Here is a 19,629-nt window from a genome sequence, read left to right on the forward strand (position 1 = left end):
CCAGCACACCAAGCGACACGTGACACAAGCACTGGTCCAGCTGCCACCCAGGGAACAAACGTGCAGAGCGTGGTGAAAGGACAAGACGTAGTGAGCACAAACTGAAATGCAGGAAACTGTTTAAACATAGAGATAAAAACCTTTTTAACCATGAGGGAGTAGGTGGCCAGGTGCTGAAACTGGTTGCCCAGGAAGGCTGTGAAATGTCCATGCCTGGAGACGCTCAGATCTGTGGGATGTGGCTGGCCCTGAGCAGCCTGCTCCAGCTGAGCCTGCTGTGAGCAGGGGATTGGAGCAGATGGTCACCAGAGGTGCCTGCCAACCTCAGCCCTTACTGTGCTTCTGTGAGCTTAGGGGAGATGGTGGGAACACAAGGCTTGCCAAAATATAAGTCAGATTTTTGTTGTTTCCCCATATATGCACTAGAAATGTGAGTTTCTTACAGGAAAAACTGGTTGAAAATGGTGTGGGGTTTTTTTTTTCTGTGAATTAAAAATGATTGTTTTCCAAAATACTGTAGAGCTCAACAAAATAAAATAAAAGAGGGGAGGTGACCCACTTGGCTGCATAGGGAGCTTGAGAAGGATGGGGTGAGACAAAACAAGACAAAAGGATGAGGGCCAGGCAGAGATGCTTGGCTCCCCCTTACAGCTTCCATGAAAAGGCAGAGGTAGTTATGAAGGCATATGCAATAACTACATAATTACATAAAACCATCTTTGTGATTATGTCAAATGACACTCATCACACCCTACTCTGAGAAAATAAAGATGGAGAACTCTGCATTGCAGATGAATTCTTATTTTAAAATGGTGGAGTGTGAGTGAGAAAAAATAGAAATTTGCTAAGCAGAGAAAAAGTGAGTAGTCTCTGTATAATTTGAAATAAAAATACGTAAAATACTTTTTCATTAGTGCTCTCCTTTGAGGTCTAAAAATAAAAAATATTATGCTTATCAATGACAAATACACATTTATATTCACAAAAATATAAATGTATCCATGCATTTTAAAAAATAATTTAACACTAATGTCTAAAATAAGAATAATACAGAAGATAATTCTTGATAATATTAAACACTTAAGAGTTCTTTACATCCACAGAAAGTGCTGCATGAACAGTAACTAATTGTGGTAGGTAAAAAAATGCTGACTTTGACTCCATTATTACCGACTCTAGATTCAATCAGAACTAGAGTGTGTTGGCAATAACTCAGGAAATGACAATTTGCTAGAACAGATCGAAAAATTAAAGCACTAGACACATTTAGAAATCCATAAAATAACTGTCACCAAAAAGTCAGTATGTTTATTTTTAATTATATGCAGATTGCATCTAATGCCAATAAAATGAAAAGTGTTTCTGTCATCATTTGGGCAACTCATCATTAGACCTGAATTTTAACAGAGCCCCTTTGGCATGTGGAGAAATCTGCTGCTAGCCATGTACTGCCTTACAACTTTTCTCTTTACCCTTCAAAAGGATGTACATGCACAATCTTTGTTATAAACATTACTCACCTCTTACCAGTGGTTGAAAGTATGAAACAAGCAGCAGTAAAGAGAATTATTATCCATGCATTAAGCAAGTAAAAGGAACATACCAGAAGAATGAGTGACAGACTCTGAGCTGCACCACTACAGGAGTAGATGGATTTTGACAACTGTTTGCCAAGGTTCAGATAAAATTAACACTGAAAAAACAAAACCATCTCCTCCCAAGCTGAAATTAATTGATCTAATTCCAATCTAAAATACATATTTAAGTCTTATGCATCACTTCTACCTCCCTCTTCATCTTAAACTTTCAGTGTAATAAAAAACAATGGCACATACACATGCCTTGCATCCACAATGGATGGAACATGTATGCCAAGGACTCTGCCTTCAGCTTCTCTGCTCATTCTTACAGCACAATTTTCAGGCCAGCACAGTATTTAAGCTCTCTGCATGAGCTAGCAAGGGTGTATTTTGATTCTGCAACTTTTTTGCACAATGTTAATCATAACTCAATAAGCTATAACCAACATTTTCAGATGCACCAGTGCCAACATTAATGCAGTATGACACAGCAAATACGAGAAGCTGACCAGCCTTAAAATATTGAAGTACACTTATATTTGAGGATGTGTGATTCTGAAAAACCTGTTTATTAACAGTATTTGGTAAAATCTGTTTTTTAGTTTTCCTTAAGGGTAGAACACTGACAAAAAAGAACCTAAGATTAGAAATGCTGAAACTGTTAAATCACAAACTGCAATAACGATGTGTTCCTATGTTTCATAAGAAATGCTTCTGCACTCCAAGAAAATAATTATGACTTCCAGAATCATCAAAATACAATAATTATAACACTAATTACTCCAGTGAATCCCAAGCCAACTAAAACTATGCTATTAATTCCATCGTAACTCTCAAACACACCAATTTGGACTGGATCTCTCTTATACACTCTATAAGCATATTTTTAATTGCTTTTATTTCCTATGAAAGAGCAACCACTCAACTTAAACTTAGGTTATAGTATCATGTTTGTAATTCCATGTTTAGATGGCTGAATGATTATTTCTTTAGTTGATCATTATTTGATAGCACAGTATTAACTTCATTCAGACAACTATGTAACACATGGCTATTTTCAAGTATGGACTGAAAACTACAAAGTGTGTCCTGAAATTTTAACTTACTTTATACTCAGGAAACCACATGCCTCTGCCTCTCAGCCATTTACTGTTCTGACACATCTGTGTGCATTGCTCCTGCAAAAGATCACACTGGTTTAAACAAGCACTGCCACAAACAGCAGACAACTACCAAATTTATAGAACAAGGTATTATACTGTTCAAGGCATCCCAGTAATCTGTTTACCATACTCTTAAAAGTATTGTTGCGCACAGTTTTGAAGAGAGTTCTGCCTGCATTAATTTGGTCTATGATTACAGAAGCCAAACTGTTTTGCATGAAGTAGAAAGCTGTTTAAGACTGTAACACTTCCAGCCCCTGCCCTCATATAGTATGTGCACATTCTCAAAAAACTCTTAATGAGTAAGCTCTGCAGGGATCTGGCTTGCCATGTGGTTGGGGCTTCTTGGTTTCATGCTGCCAAAATGAAGTTAGACATTTTAAATGTATCTGTCATCTTTTCAATGCCATTCTAGGGTGTCATTGCTGCAGCTGGCACAGAACAGGATGAATCTTGGCTTCACTGAGCCAAGATATCACACCATTGTGAACAGTTGTTTAAATTACAACTGTCTGCCTTCATAGTAGTAGCTTATTCCATAGTGCTCTGTGATGTTCTTTCCGCAACAAATTAGAGCAAATAGCTTCAAGGTAAATTCTAGTTCAAGAATAAAGAAACTCCAGAAGTACATATTCAGTCTTTATTTTATTAAAACAAGATTTGTTCTGCTGAAGGAATGAATGAATTTATAACTGAAAAACAAACAAGGAACAAAACCTTTGCTTCTGGGCATGCTCAGAACTATGCTATTACAATTTTTTCTGAAAAATATTATCAGGAATGCTGTAATTCAGCAGATATAATTTTAAAGGGAAAAATTTAGTGATTTTAGTTACATTAGTGAGAGAGAGACATTTTACTTTTCCTATCTGTCCCCAAAACATCAAAAGCTGAAAAACCTTTATTTCCAGTATGAATTCAGATTACTTTGTTCCCAGGCAGAGTGATCCTAAGGGAAAAAGAAAGGAAGACCAGCAAAGGAATTAAGGATCATCATCCCACTCCTGTTTTACACTGTTCAGTGAAGTAAAGCAGACTCCCAAGCACAGGAGCACCTGTGCCAACCTGCCCTCTGCACTTCAGACTGGGACAACATCTTCTGTTACCTGTCAATGATTTACCTCCAATCAGAATATACTGCCCTGAAATTTAGCTCTATACAACATTGAAAAAATCCAAATACATGACTGAGAAAAACAATGAAAACAATAAATCTGAAATAAAATTAAGATAAGATACAGAGAAAGAACATCCAGCAACAGCACTGGATCAGTCTGTAGTATCACTGTATCCTTACAAAACCACATTGTGTCAAATGACCACAGGCAGAAGAGATAGAGAAGCAGATAAAAAATTACAACATCAAGCAAAATTATTGGAAAATACATTATCAATAATCAGAACATGAAACCACAAAATACATTCTCATTTGGGCACAAATTTAGCATGAAACTTAAACACAACTTCAGATGAAGCCATTGGCTTCTTATAAACAGAAATACCTCATTTATTTGAGTCCCAGAGAGATACAAACCAGAAAGAACAGGAGAGCAAAAAATCCTATCCGAAAATTAACTGAAGAACTGCGACATGCAAGGGTCAGATATATACAGGTTTGGGGGACTGCTATTTTATGTTTGGTTAGCACCTAACACAATATGACTGGGTCACACTCATGATTCACAATACTAGTTAATAATAAAAATCCATCTGCTTAGAATAAGATTGCTTTGAAAGGTTGAATGAGTACTTTAAGTGGGGAGAGACTTTTTAAAAATTATGAAATGTGTAACAAAACTACGAACTTACAGGTCAAAATTGCATGTGTATCGAAGAAGACATGGCAACATTTTTCTCAACTATTAAAGGTACTGGTTCTGACTGCTGCCAACTTAATTCAAAAAGCATGACTTTATTCCTCTCTAGTCCAGCTCTTTTCTTGCTTCTCTATATTAAGACATGCAAACACACCGACAAAACATCTATGTCCACTAACATTAAAAGAACCCAGTCCCCTTCCAAAAAAAAAAACACAAAAAACCCACAACCGAAAACAGAAACAAGAAATAGCACCTGAAAACAACCAACCCACCACAGATTTCAGAGAGAAAGTATTTCAGTTCTCAAGTTTGCCATTTGTGTAGACTTCACAATCATGTTTTGAAGTATCGGCCATGCTGCTAATGAAACAACGTTATATTCTCTAAGGGCAGAAACTGTATTACTTATCTAACAGGAAAGTGCTTGCCTATTTCTCAAGGCCCCAGAATTTTCCCCTTCTTGAATATGATATTGAGTATCTCTGCAATATTTTGTTTTGCAAATATCATTTTCTTTCCAAAGCAGTTTCTGCATTTCCTTCTCATGACAGTCTTTCCTCTTTTTCCTAGTGGTCATTGAGCATGCACAGAAGAGGGTTCTGAACACTCAGAAGCGAGGCACAGATTAACATCCAAGACTACAGTAAACCTCATTTTGACAATGTCAACCACAGAAATGTTTCCAGATTTGTATCTCAAGTCTTATTTTTCTAATAAATTCTTACATTTCATACTTTTTTTTATTTTTCTTTTTTTTTAAAGGAAAATATATAGCTACTTACATTTTTATTTAAATATAACAATTTTCTTCTAAAAATCTCACCCTGATACAAGGGTCTATTATCAAAACCAAAAAAAAGACATTACAGTCTAAAAATATTAGTCATTTTATAGTCCTCAACACATTTTTATTACTCAAGATTTCAAGGAAAAGTTGTGCACTGGAGTAAGACAAATATACAATGAATGATTATGGAGAACAGTATTTTGACTCTAAACAAATACATACTAGTGTTTTTAAAGTACAATGTGCATTAAAACTTATTTACACACAAAATAATTCATGCTCTTCACATGTGAAATACTGTGAAAAATAAAATGGAAGAAGTTAGGAAAACATTATTGTATCATAAAAATATGTTAGAATGGGACTTATCTATAATTAAAGCTTTGCTTTAAAACAAACTATTTAAAAATCTTCTTTTGCTTTATCTAAAAATCATCCTTTCTATAAAAACCATTCCTTTAAAACTTTGCTTTAAAAACATCAGTTTTATATTAGACAAAATATTAAATTATACAGGCACGATTAGTTGAGGGCTATAAGAATTTATATTATAGCCCTTCATTTTCCAGTGACTTGCAATACAGTCAAGATTCTGTGTCTACTGACAACCATAAGAAAATTCATCCATAGAAATCAACTTTTATATAAAAAATAAAATAAATTAAACCAAAACAAATTAAAAAAATCTGTCAGACCATATTTGACTCATAAAGGAACTTAGTTCCCAGCTGACCATGCACATCTTTTATTTATCTTGGGAAATACACATATACATTAAAAAGATCTCCTTAATATTCTCTGAGCATGTGGTTTATGATGACAGCTTTTATATTTCTTTCAGATACTGTATATTAAAATAAACCATTTCCAAGTCCACCTTTATCTCAGTCTGAATCTGTGACCCTTGACACTTCAGAAAGAAGTGAATGAAGAATCAAGAATACTTTTTTGTTTTCTGAGGGGAAAATGTACTGATATTTTGAATGCCAGAGACAGCCAGGTCTGGTCTTTTCCATGTTTTTCTTGTGTTCTGAAAAATGCATTGTACCACTAGAGAATTTATGAAGACTTTAAAGGTAAAATAGATTATATAATATTCCAAATTGAAGATTTGAAGACCAAATCCTGGGTTCTGATGATGTTTTTAATTACATGCTTAATTTACTATAAACGAACCATTAATCTTGGGTTTTAAAGCAGAGAAACATCCCTAAGACTGGCTTGATGTCTCCTAACCACATTAAATAAACCGTCATCATAACAACTATCAAAAAAAGAAAGAAAACTAAGCTAAAATACCTTGGGTTTGGGGTTTTTTTTTGGCCATAAAACCATAGTAGATGGAACATCAGTGGCCAAATGTGAATCTCTATGTAATATAATCTTAATTCAACCAGGTTAAAAAGTTCAAAATTTTTAACCAAATATTTGAACTCTAATAAATTTAGACGGATGCTGTGTTAGGTTTATTTAAATATTTTACTGAAAGTTTAGAAAGAAAGTTTGAACTCTAGTCCATAAAAATTTAACCAACACTACACCAAATAAAGCCAGAAAAGCACAGAACCTCAAACTCAAGGCTGACATGGTAAAACAACTTACTGCTATTTGATTGCATTGTAACTTTTCCATTCCCCTCACTAAGGAATGTGAAATTCACCTACAAACTCAAACAATAAGCTATTAAAAATAAACAAAACCCCCCTCAAACCTAACCCTGTATTTCTTTTAGAATTCAAAATTTCACTTCAGCCACAACCATTTGAACAGTCCCCTAAGGAGACGTATTTCCTTACCAGCATGGTCCATTATTGCTTGATGAGAGTCCACAGTGACTTATAGTCCAAAAAAAAAAAAGCTTTGGACATGGTTTCAAGAACAAAGAAGTCAATACAAAAAACGTGTAAAATTATATTTCATTTCAAGAAAGCACTGAATTGATCTGAATTGTATCATACTGTATTAATTTTAATGCCATTCCATAGGCAAGTATATATTATGTGTTGAAGAAGGTGCACATATAGACAAACACAAAATACACAGAGAATTCAGCCCCGATTGATGTATCTTCATTAAATTTCTAGCAACTGAGTAATCTTCTACACTTTAGAATTATGTGAAAAAATTAAAATAGGCACAATTAATTAACACAGCTTCTAAATTACCTCATTATAGTGCACTGTCACGCACTGATAATACCATAATAACAATATGATACCATTCAAGGTCATTTTGCTGATGTACAGGTGAAGACTAGTAAATATGATTCTAAGTGCTTTTAAATCAAATCCACAACTTCTGCAGCTTTACACAGTAGAACAGTGCAATACATTGTGTCCCCACATTCCAGGAACAAGAGCTGAGTTCAGAGTTGTATTTGTTTCACATTAGACTGGCTTTGCGCTTTCTGGAGCTCTAGCAAGCGTTGTCTATGACCTCCTTTTTCTCCCCTTCCTTCTTCCAGGCGCTGGCTATAAAAAAAAAAAAGAAACAAAAAAGTTCTTTTGGTAGCTAGCTCTCACCTGGTAGAACAAGACAGTTTCGAAGTAATGGTACAGCAGAAGTTCTTCTAGTGGGCTGTTTCACTGTGCCAGGATGACCCTGATCTCCACTTACTTCCCAGTTCTTGACTTTGGAGGAAGCTTGCTCTGGTTTCTTGGGAAAAGATTCTGATGTGACTTTCTGCCTTTTTTCAGGAATCCCTGTTACAACTGTTGAGTTCAGAAAGGCCCTTTTTGGTTTCCTCCTCACCTTTAATTTTTTAGCATCAGGCTTTTCTTTCTTAGGGTGCTTTCCCACTGTAGTTTTCCTTGTCTGGCACCTATGGACAGAGAAAGCAGATTTCTGGACACAAGGCTGAAGTTGTCTTCTCATCCCCTCTTTCTGCTGTTTTTTAGTTCTGGATGTTTGTTTGCCTGTGGTTACTCTGTTTCCTCTCCTCCCAATAGTACATCTGACAGATCCTGCAGCCTTTCTGGAAAAAACTGGTTCTTTATTAGTGCCTTCTTTTCTCTTCCATATTGCTTTTGGAGTCTCCCTCTCTAACCACTCACTCCTGATGGAGGTCAGAGGAGTTTTGGTAATTCTATTAAATGGAATTAATCTATAATCTCCTTCTATCACAGAGTTCAAAGGTGAAATGATTAGGTGTTTAAAAGAGTTCTCAGATACAAGACAATCTGTTCTTTCTGTGGAAACAGAAGGTCCATCCGCCTTTTGACTTGAGGCTGCATCATTCCCTTTATCCCGATCTGGCAGGAAAGATGCTGAAGAACTACAGAAGTCTGACTGATTAAGTGACTTGGATGATGTGCTTTCTCTCTGTGTATCAGCTAGTTTCTTCGTGTTTGCATCAAAGCTGAGACTTCTGAAAAGCTGTCGAACATGAGAGGGCTTTTTGGCCTTTTCTCCAACTGTACTCTTTGGAGGTGTTTTCAGAATTCGATTTGTCAGTGGGTCATAATATTTGAGAGAACACTGTTTGTATTTATACCTTACAGAGTCCTTGCTATCTGTGGAGTGACGATTTTTCCTCATTTTGGGAATATCTATAGGTTTACCTTTGCACTGTTTTACCTCTGGACACGAGAGTACATACACCACTGTCTTGGGCTGTACAGGACTCATGATCTTGCTATAGGACTCTGGAAGTTTAAGGGCACATAGTCTAGTTTTCATGTTTGGAGTTTTTTCATTCTCCAGCCATGCAATGTTTGCTTTCTGATCAGCTGGATCAGATTCTCTTCTAGACATTTTCCTTTTTGCTACAGGGTAGTTCAGTAGACTTGTTTGGGTGCCATGGCTGACTTTAACCACCTGACACCTCGAAGCCAGGCGCCATGTCCTTTTCCTAGGCATTTTCACAATTTGTGGGTTGCATAGTGTATCTGAGGCTAAAGATGGGTTATCAAAATCAGAGCCACCACTTAAAGCATCATTAAATTCTGGCAACGCTTTAACTGGTGCACCTTCTGTTCTATTACCCTCAATAGCATTGATCCTTTTTTCATCCTTCTGCTTTTTTTTCTTCATTCTCTTCCCTGTACATTTGGCTGAGGATTCACTGTTAAAGTAGCAGCGAAAACGACCTTCCCTGAAATCACGCACAAGTTCTTCAATTTTTATATCATCTTCATGCATTATTTGAGACCAAGTTTTTCCCACAAAAGAAGGAGGCACGTGAGGCAGGGCTGGAAGAACTGGTTCTTCGGTATGAACTATGACATCCTTTTTCACTGCTTCTACTTTCTCTAATGACTCGGTTTTTAAAACAGAAGAGAGCTGTGTTCCATAGTCTTTATCTTGCAAACATACTTGGACCTCTTTCAGGAATTCTATATCTTTTATAGCTGCCTTGGGTAAATCTGTTCCTACCTGTATTGGTGCATCACAGTCAAAACTCATTTCAGAGCCCTCTAAATTAGTATGGTCCAGAAGCAATGAAAAAGGTACACTGGGATTATTCTCCTCTTTGAAATTAATTTCTTCAGATGTAGTTTCATGGCAGTATTTCAAAATTACATCTTCAATAGTTTCATCCACTGAACTTTCATCACCTCTGTCTGTCTTTGTGTTTTTGCATCTTGCTAGTTGTGGGGATGTCCCAAGATCTAGGGAGCTGCTGATACCCATAGTATCCCTGAGCTGGAGATCAGACACCAAAGTTTCATCCTGAGTTCGTAAACTATCTCGCTTTGAGAGAGATTGACCTGAGGTAATAAAGGAAGAATTGCTGTGGCTGTGTGTAGGATTGTGATGAGAAATTGAAGGGCATTTTGGGTGAACCAGTGCTGGAGTAGGATTCAAACGTGGGTTCAATAACACATCACTATTGCAGACCTTTGTTGCTCTTTCATCACATTCGCTACGCAGAAACGGATTTGAGGCTGCCAAATCCCTAATGTTTTTTCCTGTTTTAGGATTAACAGAGGAACTGTGGCTCGTAGGACTGAGAGAAAACTGCTGAGGTACAGGGCTCACAGCTGTAAACTGACCTTCATGGCTATGATTTGCAATTCGAGCACTTTTCAGAGTTACCCATTTCTTATCGCTACAAATGCCAGTAGACTGCTGGGATATTCCTGAAACACGTTCATGGCCTATTTGAAGCTTTTGAAAACCTGCTTGTCTTACAAAAGTTTTCTTTGTGCCCTCACGAGACAGGCATGGAACAGAAGAGCCTATTTCACTAACGGACTCCTGGTGTTTGCTGGAAATCTCCTGTTTCTCACTGATCCTCTTTTGCTGCATCTCTTCTGAGGACAGGCAAGAAATCCTAGGAGCCTCCAGAGTGGCGGGGAGTGGTATGTCATCATAGGTTGGTCTAAAGGGGAGAGGAGAAAAAACAGCTCATATAAATACTGTAAATATGCTTAAAATTTTTCAAACAACAGCACTGGGGGGGGGGGTGGTGGTTTAAGAATAATTACCTAGACTGCATCACTTCTGAACAGAAAGAAATTCCTGTTTCTGCTACTTTAGAAGAGACATTCAATTTTTAACATTATGGAGGGGGAAATGCTCCACAAAGCTCAAGATAATAATTTGGGCATCTATCACCCTCTTTATGCAATCATCAATTAAGAATGGCCAAACATAGATTACAATAATTTTATAAATATATATATAAATTATATATAAATATATAATTTTATAAATACAGCAAAGCATGAAAAGTAAAGATACTTCCTTTGTTTGAAGTGTTAAGACTATAAAGAGGTGATTACACTGGTCATACTATCATTATTTAAAATTGAGTTTTGTAGAGAAATGGAACATAATAATATGACACAGTATAAAACCACTTTGAGTATAAATGCCCTTTTTCCTACAAAACATGGCTGCCTGATAGCAACTCTGCACGAAGCCAAGGAATTCCATGTTTACTGTTTCTCACAGACATACCACAGCTTCTGACTCACTCCTGTAAGAAGCCAAGTTAGGATTGTTCAGCCTTGCTGTGACAACAGATTTTTACATATTCTGTAACTGGCAGTTCTGTCTTTAAGAGTGCCTCAAACACAAGGGTTTGTGTCTTCCAGAATAAACACAGCTGACAGATATGGACTTTTCCGATGCAACACAGGAACCCATAAGGCTTCAATGTGTAGCAGCCAGGCAAATCCAATGAAAACAATTTTTAAAATACGTAAACATAACTGAAGAAGAGAATATTGAGTTTCACTCAAAAATTATAACCAGACCTTGTGAGACCCAAATGGATGCTTACTTTAATACAAGGCAGACATCAGCTAACAGAAGCATTGTGAACCAATTTTATAGTGCAGTAATTTTCCTGGTTATATAACTGAGACTACATACAACTAAGAGATATAGGACTAATTAAGCAAGAGAAATCTCATATAACAAAACATTAAAAAGGAACTATTACTGCATGAATGCAAAGTAATCAAATACATCAGATGATCAAACAACGCCTATCATCTGAACTGCTGCTTTGCCCTTGCATGAATTCTTGGTCCCCTAAGCTCTGAAATAGGATCTAAAGGGAATGCCAGATGCAACAGAAATAATCTTTTAACTTCCCAACTTCAGAGTTCTTCCATCTTTGGAAGAGTTCTCCCATCTTTGTGTGAAACATCTTTGCATTCTGGCATCTGGAAATTTGCTGAAAGACTGAATATAAAACTAAATAGATTTTCATATGGAGAAACTATAGCAAACTCCTAGGTGTCCAGCTCAATTAACAGCCTACAAGCACTTGTCAAAAATGACTTTTAAGCAAATGTCCCTGGGGGGAAGAAAACAGAACCCCAGTTTTATATAGCTAGAACTTCTGACCCATTTGCTACAAATTACCCCCTTAAGTAGAATGAAGATTTACTTTCTAAAATGCTCAATACTATTTATTACTTTAGGTAAAAAACTTACATACCAAGAGTTTGGAGGAAGGAATGATTTGGTGGTTTGTGGGTGTTTGGTTTTGTTTTGTTTCATTTTTTTACTGTGGGAGAACAACAATATCCTTTGAAATTCAGTATAAGGCAAAGCTCTGATGAATTTTTCCTTTTTCCACATAACTACTAGATATACTGGTTCTGTAAAACAAATCAAGTCTTACAAATATTTCCATAATCTTTTTAAATGACACGTAAAAGATCTCTTGTGTGAATTTAGCAAAATAGTAAAAGCAGGTATGTAAATAACTGAGTGAAACTGTACAAATCCAAGTTTTTTAACATGAGAAAGAAGAGAATCAAAATCTTACCTCAGATGTCAGTTAAGATCATGACTTTCTTTTCAGAGCAGGACCACAACATAATTATTCTATTCATGCTTTCTTTTCCATCTTTGCTTTTCTTCCTCCAAACTCTGTCTAGATTTGCGGTTACACTTCCCCCTTCTTCCTCCAATTTAATCTAGATTTTGTACATTCTTTTTCTCATTCTATTCCTTCTTCCAACAACTCAGAGGAACAGGTAGACTCTTTTTCCTTGTTAGTAGGTTTCGTTCACCAAAGCAACAACCTTGTATTAGCAACACCTCAAGAGAAGGCTTTCTTAAAGTGAATCCTGTATTTCCCATGGCAAAAAATGGTGAATGTTCTCAAGACAGTGCAATTAAATCTAATTGTTTAAGATGGGAGGACAATTTATTTACTTGTAGTGATGTGTACATCATGTCCCGGGCTAGTTTGACATAGATGTGCATATTAGCTAATTCTGTCACATCCCTGACAATATCAATGAGTGCTTTCAGACAAAATACCCTTCTGCTTGTTTGTCAGACATACGTATGTTGCATATTGAGAAACACTGTAATGTACTGGGATCAAACTGGGATTTTTGTCTGCCTTTGAAAACATAACAAATCAGGTCTAATTGATTTTCCTTCATCTACAGAGAAAAATTCAACACTGATCCTCTTATCACTCTTGAAACATGCACATGATAAATAAAAAGAACACTTGTCACAATCAGAGCAGTAATGAATTGGCCAATTAATGTAATTCAAGTACTAGCTGAACACGTGAACATGCAAAGATAATGAAAAAATAAACATGTAAATAGTTACCTGACATAATTGATAAGCCAAAATCATGAACGCTTTCAAAACATACATAAAATATACTATTATATATATATGGCCCATAATTATAATATTTAAAATAAAATATATAAAGCTCAAATTTTAAGCATTTGTAAATGCATGTGAGATTGTACAGTCTGCCATTGAAAATGCTGACCTATATATTCCTTCTTTTTTCAGGTCTTCACATTTAAATGCTATCAGTGGTGTTGTTTCAAATCCATGAGTAGTGATATTTATTTGTCTTCATATAAATAGCAATTGTCTTCATTGAGCACATTTCACTTCAAATGAGCCAAATTTACTGCTCAGCAGTAGAACAAAAATAGGAATTCATAACACATGCATTCCAGTAACACATTAAAAAAAAGCCTTCCGTATCATACCTGCTGTCATGGTATCTGTGGGGATGGTGCTGTAAAACATCTTGCAGGAAACGCTCCATCAAGCTACTGGTACCCATACGATTCCTACAGTATGTTGTAAAATGCCTGTGCTGGGAGCTGAAAATATGCTGGTGAAAGATAAAACAGATGATTAGTCTAATACTACTGCTAACACACAGGTCTATTCCTAAAAATTCCTTCCCAGGTTAAACATTACACCGTCGCTATAAGAATATTTAAATAAAAAGAAAAATCTTCTTTTACTATTTTAAAATCTAAATTGAGATTTTTAAGTATGTTTAGGCAGTCTCAAATAATACTATAATGTATTGAAACATCTTTCTGAGTCAGAACTTAAATTAGTGGTTCTGGTAGCTGCTGACAAATCTCTTCTAATTAGTACAAATACTCTCACAAACCTCACAGCTGCTCACAAGTCTCTTAACCAGAGCAAATACTATAAATGTATCTAAAAATTACTTATAATATTCTTGAACTTCATATGAGCAAACATCCTATAATTCTCCCTAACCAACATGAATTTTCTTACATGTAGAAAATTAAATAAGCTTCTACTTTCTAATTTAAAAAATCTATAAGACAGGAGACAGACATAAAAACTAGAAGTGGTTGATCACACGTCTCCAGCCTTGATATCTAACATATTACTATATCCCTAATACTTTAAAATATATATATATAGGTCTCGGGATTAAAGACACAGAAAAAACCATAATGAATGCAACACAGAGCTGTGTGGCACTTCAGGAAAACAGAATGCAACAGCCGTGCCACCCCACCAGTATCTTTTATAACAGGTAACAAATAAGCAACATATCTTCCTAGGGCACATATTGTGCAATTCACAAACCGCTTATTTTTCACTCAGTATTGGTTGTTCAGTGAAGAAACTGATATTTATGAGCTGATAAAGCCTTTAGGTACTCCTTGCTATCTGCTTCCAAATCATGCAGAAGCTGTCTCACCTGTTCCAGATTACTGTAGTGTACGTGGCAACAGTTGCAGTATCCTTGTCTATTTTGCACAGCTGATGCTCCAGGCCGAGGATGTTCTTGTCCTCTTCTGTGTAAACTGAAAGAGGCAGGTAATATTATCAAGACATGTTGGGTTGTTTAATCCATGTCCTTAGCATGGAAATTCTAAATATCTATCTTACTACAGGGATGGAAAAAACTTGCAAGATAAAGTTTCTATTTTAGAATTATAATGGTAAGTTGGACTATGTATTTTAAAGTATTCTCAAGCAAATTTCACTAAAGAAATTTTTCTTTAAATGCAGAACAGAGGATAACTGCTTGAAGATACAGTTAGCTGAAATCTGAAAATAATTGCCTCTGAAGAAAAAGGCAGAGTCATCTTTTCATTTGTCTGTTAGTATTTTGAAATAAAAGAAAAAAATACCAAAGACACCTGACATCCACACAGTAGTTTTGGGACTACAATGTGCCTTCCCCACAGTTCTTAAGAGTACATGGGTATAGGATACAAAGGACCTCCAATCATACTCTTAATCCATATTGTGTCACTGTCATCCATTACACAAGGTAACAGATAAGGCTGAAAAGCAGATTCTTCCCATTTTACTTTGGAAAGCAGTAAGCTGGATGCCAGTTAGATCATCACGTACTTACCTGCTACTGCTGTCCTGTTGTGGAGAGCCCTCAACACCATGTCTTTGGATTCCTACAGAAAAACAAAAACGACGACCAAGAAATAAACCAACCAAACACACATGTACAAAACAAAAAACAATAGAGCATTAAGGAGAGTTTTACTTGCAGCTAGCTACTTCTCTTACCTTGCATTTGTCAAAACTACTATTATAAAGGAAGATAAAAGGTTTAGTAAGTTCAAAAAAGCATGAAGGTATCCTTTTGTCTGCAAACTTTATTCAACAACTTCATAAAATAAGCTTTACTCTTTCATAAGTGAGGTTAGAAAGTTTTTCTACTGATTTGTCTGAGCTCAAGACTAGGCAATCTGCATTGGTACTGCAACATCCATGATCACCTTGATAAAATATAAAGTGTCTCAAACAGCTTACATCAGGACAGGAAAATTACACCTACAAAGAAACTTTGTGGATGATTCAGAAGTCACTTCTTACATATATGTTTCATGATGAAATTTAAGAAATCAAAGTAAGCAATTGAACTACAAGGTGAACTTATGCTACTGTTGATAGCTATTATGCTTTTAAATGTAACTGCAACAGAAACTACTTTGAACTTTCTCAACTTCTTACCTTGTGCCGAAGAAGCAGAAGCTTCATCAGATCGTTTGAGTCTCTCAAACATCTGTAAGTACAAAATTTTTCAAGTGTCAGTCCATCCTCATACTCACTGTCTCCTGAAGCTCCTCCTTCAGTCCAGGCTGCAAGCTCTTTAGAAGCTCTAAACTGTTTCAGCTACAGACCAATACTTTATTTAAATGAAGGTGCATTCTAAAAAGAAACTTCTGCTTTACTAGGTTACCCTAATATTACATTTAACAATGTTTTAGCTGTGACAGAAGGGGCTAACTTTTAATTAATGAAATCAAATACTATACTTCTGAGGACAGCCCACACTCTGTTAGGTTATTAAGCAATAAGCTCGCCAAATTAATTTAATTACTTAATTTCCTAAGCTGCCTTAACAATTAAGACGAGATATATGTAAGAAAACCCATATGAGACTTACACCACACAAAGTAATTATCTAGACTGGAAAAGTAATCCTTATTACTCAAAAGATCTGCAAATCAATTTTGAATCTCACAATTTTTAATAAAATCATGACTGCAGCAACAAGCAGTTATGTGCTTTAGGGTGTGCAAACACAAAAGACTTCCAGGTGTCACACGGGCCTTATACACTATGGAATGCAAGCATTAAATCAGCTTTCTAGTACCTACCTTAGAGTCACCAATTTTCCTCACCCACAAAAGCTGACTCCAGACTAGCAAGCAATAAATGTCAAACAGGAGGCCATTTGCAGTGCAGGACACTTCTCTCATCCCATCTGGCAACATGGAAGTTAAAGAGCCTTTTAAAATAACATTAATAATGCATGTTTTCCATGCCCTAAGGCATATAAATCTTTCTTTAGCATTTTGCAAACAGTTGAACAAATGGATATACCTTTTTGAAGTCTGCAGCACATCTTTTTTCATATGGAAGCAATTTTGACAGTCTTTCCTATATAAATGTTAACCATTCCTCCTGGAATAACTTTATTTCTTCTTTCTTCCTCATGGGCCCTGTGTACTAAACATTGCTGTCATTTCCCAGACTATGCACTGCTCATAATAAAATACCTGGGCTTGTTATAGCAGTTGTGGTCAGAAGGAATATCTTAAGAGCTCAACTTTAAATACCCCCCCTCGTCCCCTAAAACAAAACAATCCACCAAAACACCAAACTCCTCCTACTTCTGATAATGTTGCAATTTATGTAATAATATTAAAAAATAAAATAAATAAGAAACCCCAGCTGTTCCTATAAACCTTTTCATGAGGCAGCTGAGAAAAGCTTTTTTGATAGATCAACTGATCTCAGTTGTCCTGTTCTATTTCCTCTACACTGCCAGGTCCTGAATGAAAGTGAAGGAAGAACACAGGAGACTGTCCCTCATGAGGGATGCTTTATGTAAAATAACTTGTTCTACCTGCTTGAAGTCAACTTCCTGCTATTTTAAGCCTTACTATACACATACAATCTTAAGATAAAGCTACAAGTATGGCAAGAGTGTAGCAACCCCAGAGGAGACAGTCAGACAGCGGCTCCACAGCCAGCAGGGGACACCACAACCCTTCATCCCCATCCACTGTCCCAAAAGGAGATTAAAGCACCTCCACACACCAATGTTTAGTTTCATCTCAAAAGACGCTAAGCAGTGGTCACTGTGGCATGTTGGAGGATGGAAGACCTACTGTCTTAAAGGAATTTCTTAAGAGAAAAACCTATTCTCTTTATATCAGTGTTTTGAAAAGCCATGAGTGTACAGGACAGAAAAATAAGTCTGAACTCAAACTATATACAGCTTGTTTACCATCTGAAGTCAAGCTTAACTCACAAGCTAATAATGTTAAAGAAATCTGCTACATAGGTGCCTTATTTATGGTGCCAAAATCTGGATGGCCTGAGATCCTTACTTTTTTAAAAGAGGGACTACAGCTATAAATCCACAAAGGATTTTTCAGACGTCCAAGGAAAGACTGCATAATTCTGCCTTAGTTAAGATATTTACAGTGGGAACTATCTTAAACTGTTGGATTAAGAGTAAATAATATCTGTTCAACATTAAGCTGAAACATTTTACAAACAAACAAACAAAAAATCCTTCAAATTGTAACAAATGTATAAACAACCAGTTACATACAGAAATATTTGATTTTGTAAAATTCAAACAAGCTATTTTAGCAGCTGTCTCTAAAGCCAAGGCTTTGTTTTGGCTTCACTGAATTACTCTGTGTACAGCAGGTAGAGGATGAAAAGCGTCAATCCTACTTAAGAATGCAACCAAAAGGTGTGAAATGTACACATTAAAAAACTCCAAAGCCTTAAAAACAATAATTTTTAAAAAATCAGTGGTGCGTTCTGATAGTATCTGGGTGTCAAAGCTACCAGATAAACTCTCCAGGCAGTGTCACTCCTGCACCGCAACAAGTAAAATAAAAAGCGTGAAAAGACAATGAAAACTGTTCCTCAAGAAACACCTCTGTCCCCCCTTCACCTGACAGCAGCTGTGCTGGGCAGGCAGAGGGAGAGCAAGAGGGGAAACTCTCCCCTAAACAGAGGGAACACAGGGACCTGCCTTCCCACAGCACCACCACGAACAGGGAGGCGGCAGCTCCCCTCAGGAGCGGCCTCTGCCCCGCGGCCGCCCCTGTCCCTGTCCCTGTCCCGTCCGGGCTGCCCCGAGCCCGCGTCGCCTCGCCCCGTCCCGTCCCCGCCGGGCCCCGCCGCCCGGGGCGGAGCTGCAGGAGCCGCAGGAGCCGCAGGGCCGGCGGCAGCCCCGGGACGGGACGGGACCGGGGCCGGCTGTGGCCGCGGGAGCCCCGCCCGCCCCGCCGGGGGCCGGCACCCGCCCCCGAGCGCTGGGGGGACGCTGAGGGGGCCGCGCCCGCCCGCCCGCTCCCCATTCCCCGCTCCCAGCGCTGTCTCACCTCCATCACTCCCCGTTCGCTCTTCAGCGCCGCGCTGGGGTCAAGGGACGCCATCCTCTGCTTCCTGCTCCGGGTCGGCGGCCGCGCCCCGCGAAGGGAGCGGCGGGAGCTGCAGTTCCCGGGCCGGGCTCCTGGTTCCCTCAGCCGGGCTCCTGGTTCGGGCTCCTGGTTCCCTCAGCCGGGCTCCTGGTTCGGGCTCCTGGTTCCCTCAGCCGGGCTCCTCCCGCCCGGGGTCCCGCCCGGGATCCGTGCGGGCCGGGCTGTGGGAGCTGGCCCGGCCGGGTGTTTTTGGTTACGGAAAAGTGACCTCGTAGCTGAGCTTCATTTCAGCAACTGTACTGGGCATTCTCTCCTTCGAAACACACTATTTCATGTACTTGAGAGCGGGCTAAAAGGTTTACCCATTTTTTTCGGCCATTAAAAGTTGCTTGCTTTAGATGGTGTGGCTTGTTCCAAGTAGGTTTTATCAGAATGTTTAAGTCTGGCTTTATCAGAGTTAATGCTAGAGCTGCTTCTCTTACAAGTTGGCTTAAGAATGTGACCTTACCTCAAGTTCTCTTTTTTCGGTGGCAGGATTCTGAACGTTTATCTCATCTCGTGTGGGAAACCAGCCATTGCGTATTTCTCCCATTATGCTGGAGCAGCAGGGTATTTCAAGCAATCCAGGCAGGCACA

The 19,629-nt window shown here is 37.7% G+C and overlaps 1 protein-coding gene across 5 annotated transcripts; it reads right to left on the minus strand.

Moving 5' to 3' along the window:
- Window positions 1–3,387: 3,387 nt before the first annotated feature.
- Window positions 3,388–19,010, minus strand: ZDBF2 (zinc finger DBF-type containing 2). Of its 5 annotated transcripts, XM_083865232.1 has the most exons (9): window positions 18,955–19,004; window positions 16,928–17,046; window positions 16,702–16,808; window positions 16,052–16,103; window positions 15,438–15,489; window positions 14,772–14,868; window positions 13,786–13,913; window positions 8,102–10,673; window positions 3,388–7,821 (listed from the first exon to the last, which is right to left on the minus strand). In XM_083865232.1, the coding sequence occupies exons 2-9, from the start codon at window positions 16,947–16,949 to the stop codon at window positions 7,780–7,782; spliced, it is 3,072 nt and encodes a 1,023-aa protein (XP_083721358.1). In that variant the 5' UTR covers window positions 16,950–17,046; window positions 18,955–19,004; the 3' UTR covers window positions 3,388–7,779. The 5 variants fall into 5 exon arrangements, with proteins under 5 accessions (XP_083721358.1, XP_083721355.1, XP_083721356.1 ...); XM_083865229.1 differs by lacking the exon at window positions 3,388–7,821 and having other exon boundaries at window positions 7,832–10,673; XM_083865230.1 differs by lacking the exon at window positions 3,388–7,821 and having other exon boundaries at window positions 7,832–10,673; window positions 16,928–17,053.
- Between the last annotated feature and the right edge of the window lie 619 nt (window positions 19,011–19,629).

The sequence above is a fragment of the Zosterops lateralis genome (assembly GCF_965231275.1).
Source record: "Zosterops lateralis genome assembly, chromosome: 7".
In the NCBI taxonomy this organism is placed as follows: domain Eukaryota; kingdom Metazoa; phylum Chordata; class Aves; order Passeriformes; family Zosteropidae; genus Zosterops; species Zosterops lateralis.

Excerpts from the sequence above, each read along its gene's own strand:
- ZDBF2 (XM_083865229.1), bottom strand. The coding sequence starts at position 16,949 with ATGTGCTGCAGACTTCAAAAAG. Across the intron at positions 15,490-16,051 it reads TTCTGCTTCTTCGGCACAAG|GAATCCAAAGACATGGTGTT; the intron begins GTAAGAAGTTGA and ends GTTTTTCTGTAG. Across the intron at positions 14,869-15,437 it reads CAACAGGACAGCAGTAGCAG|AAGAGGACAAGAACATCCTC; the intron begins GTAAGTACGTGA and ends CAGTTTACACAG.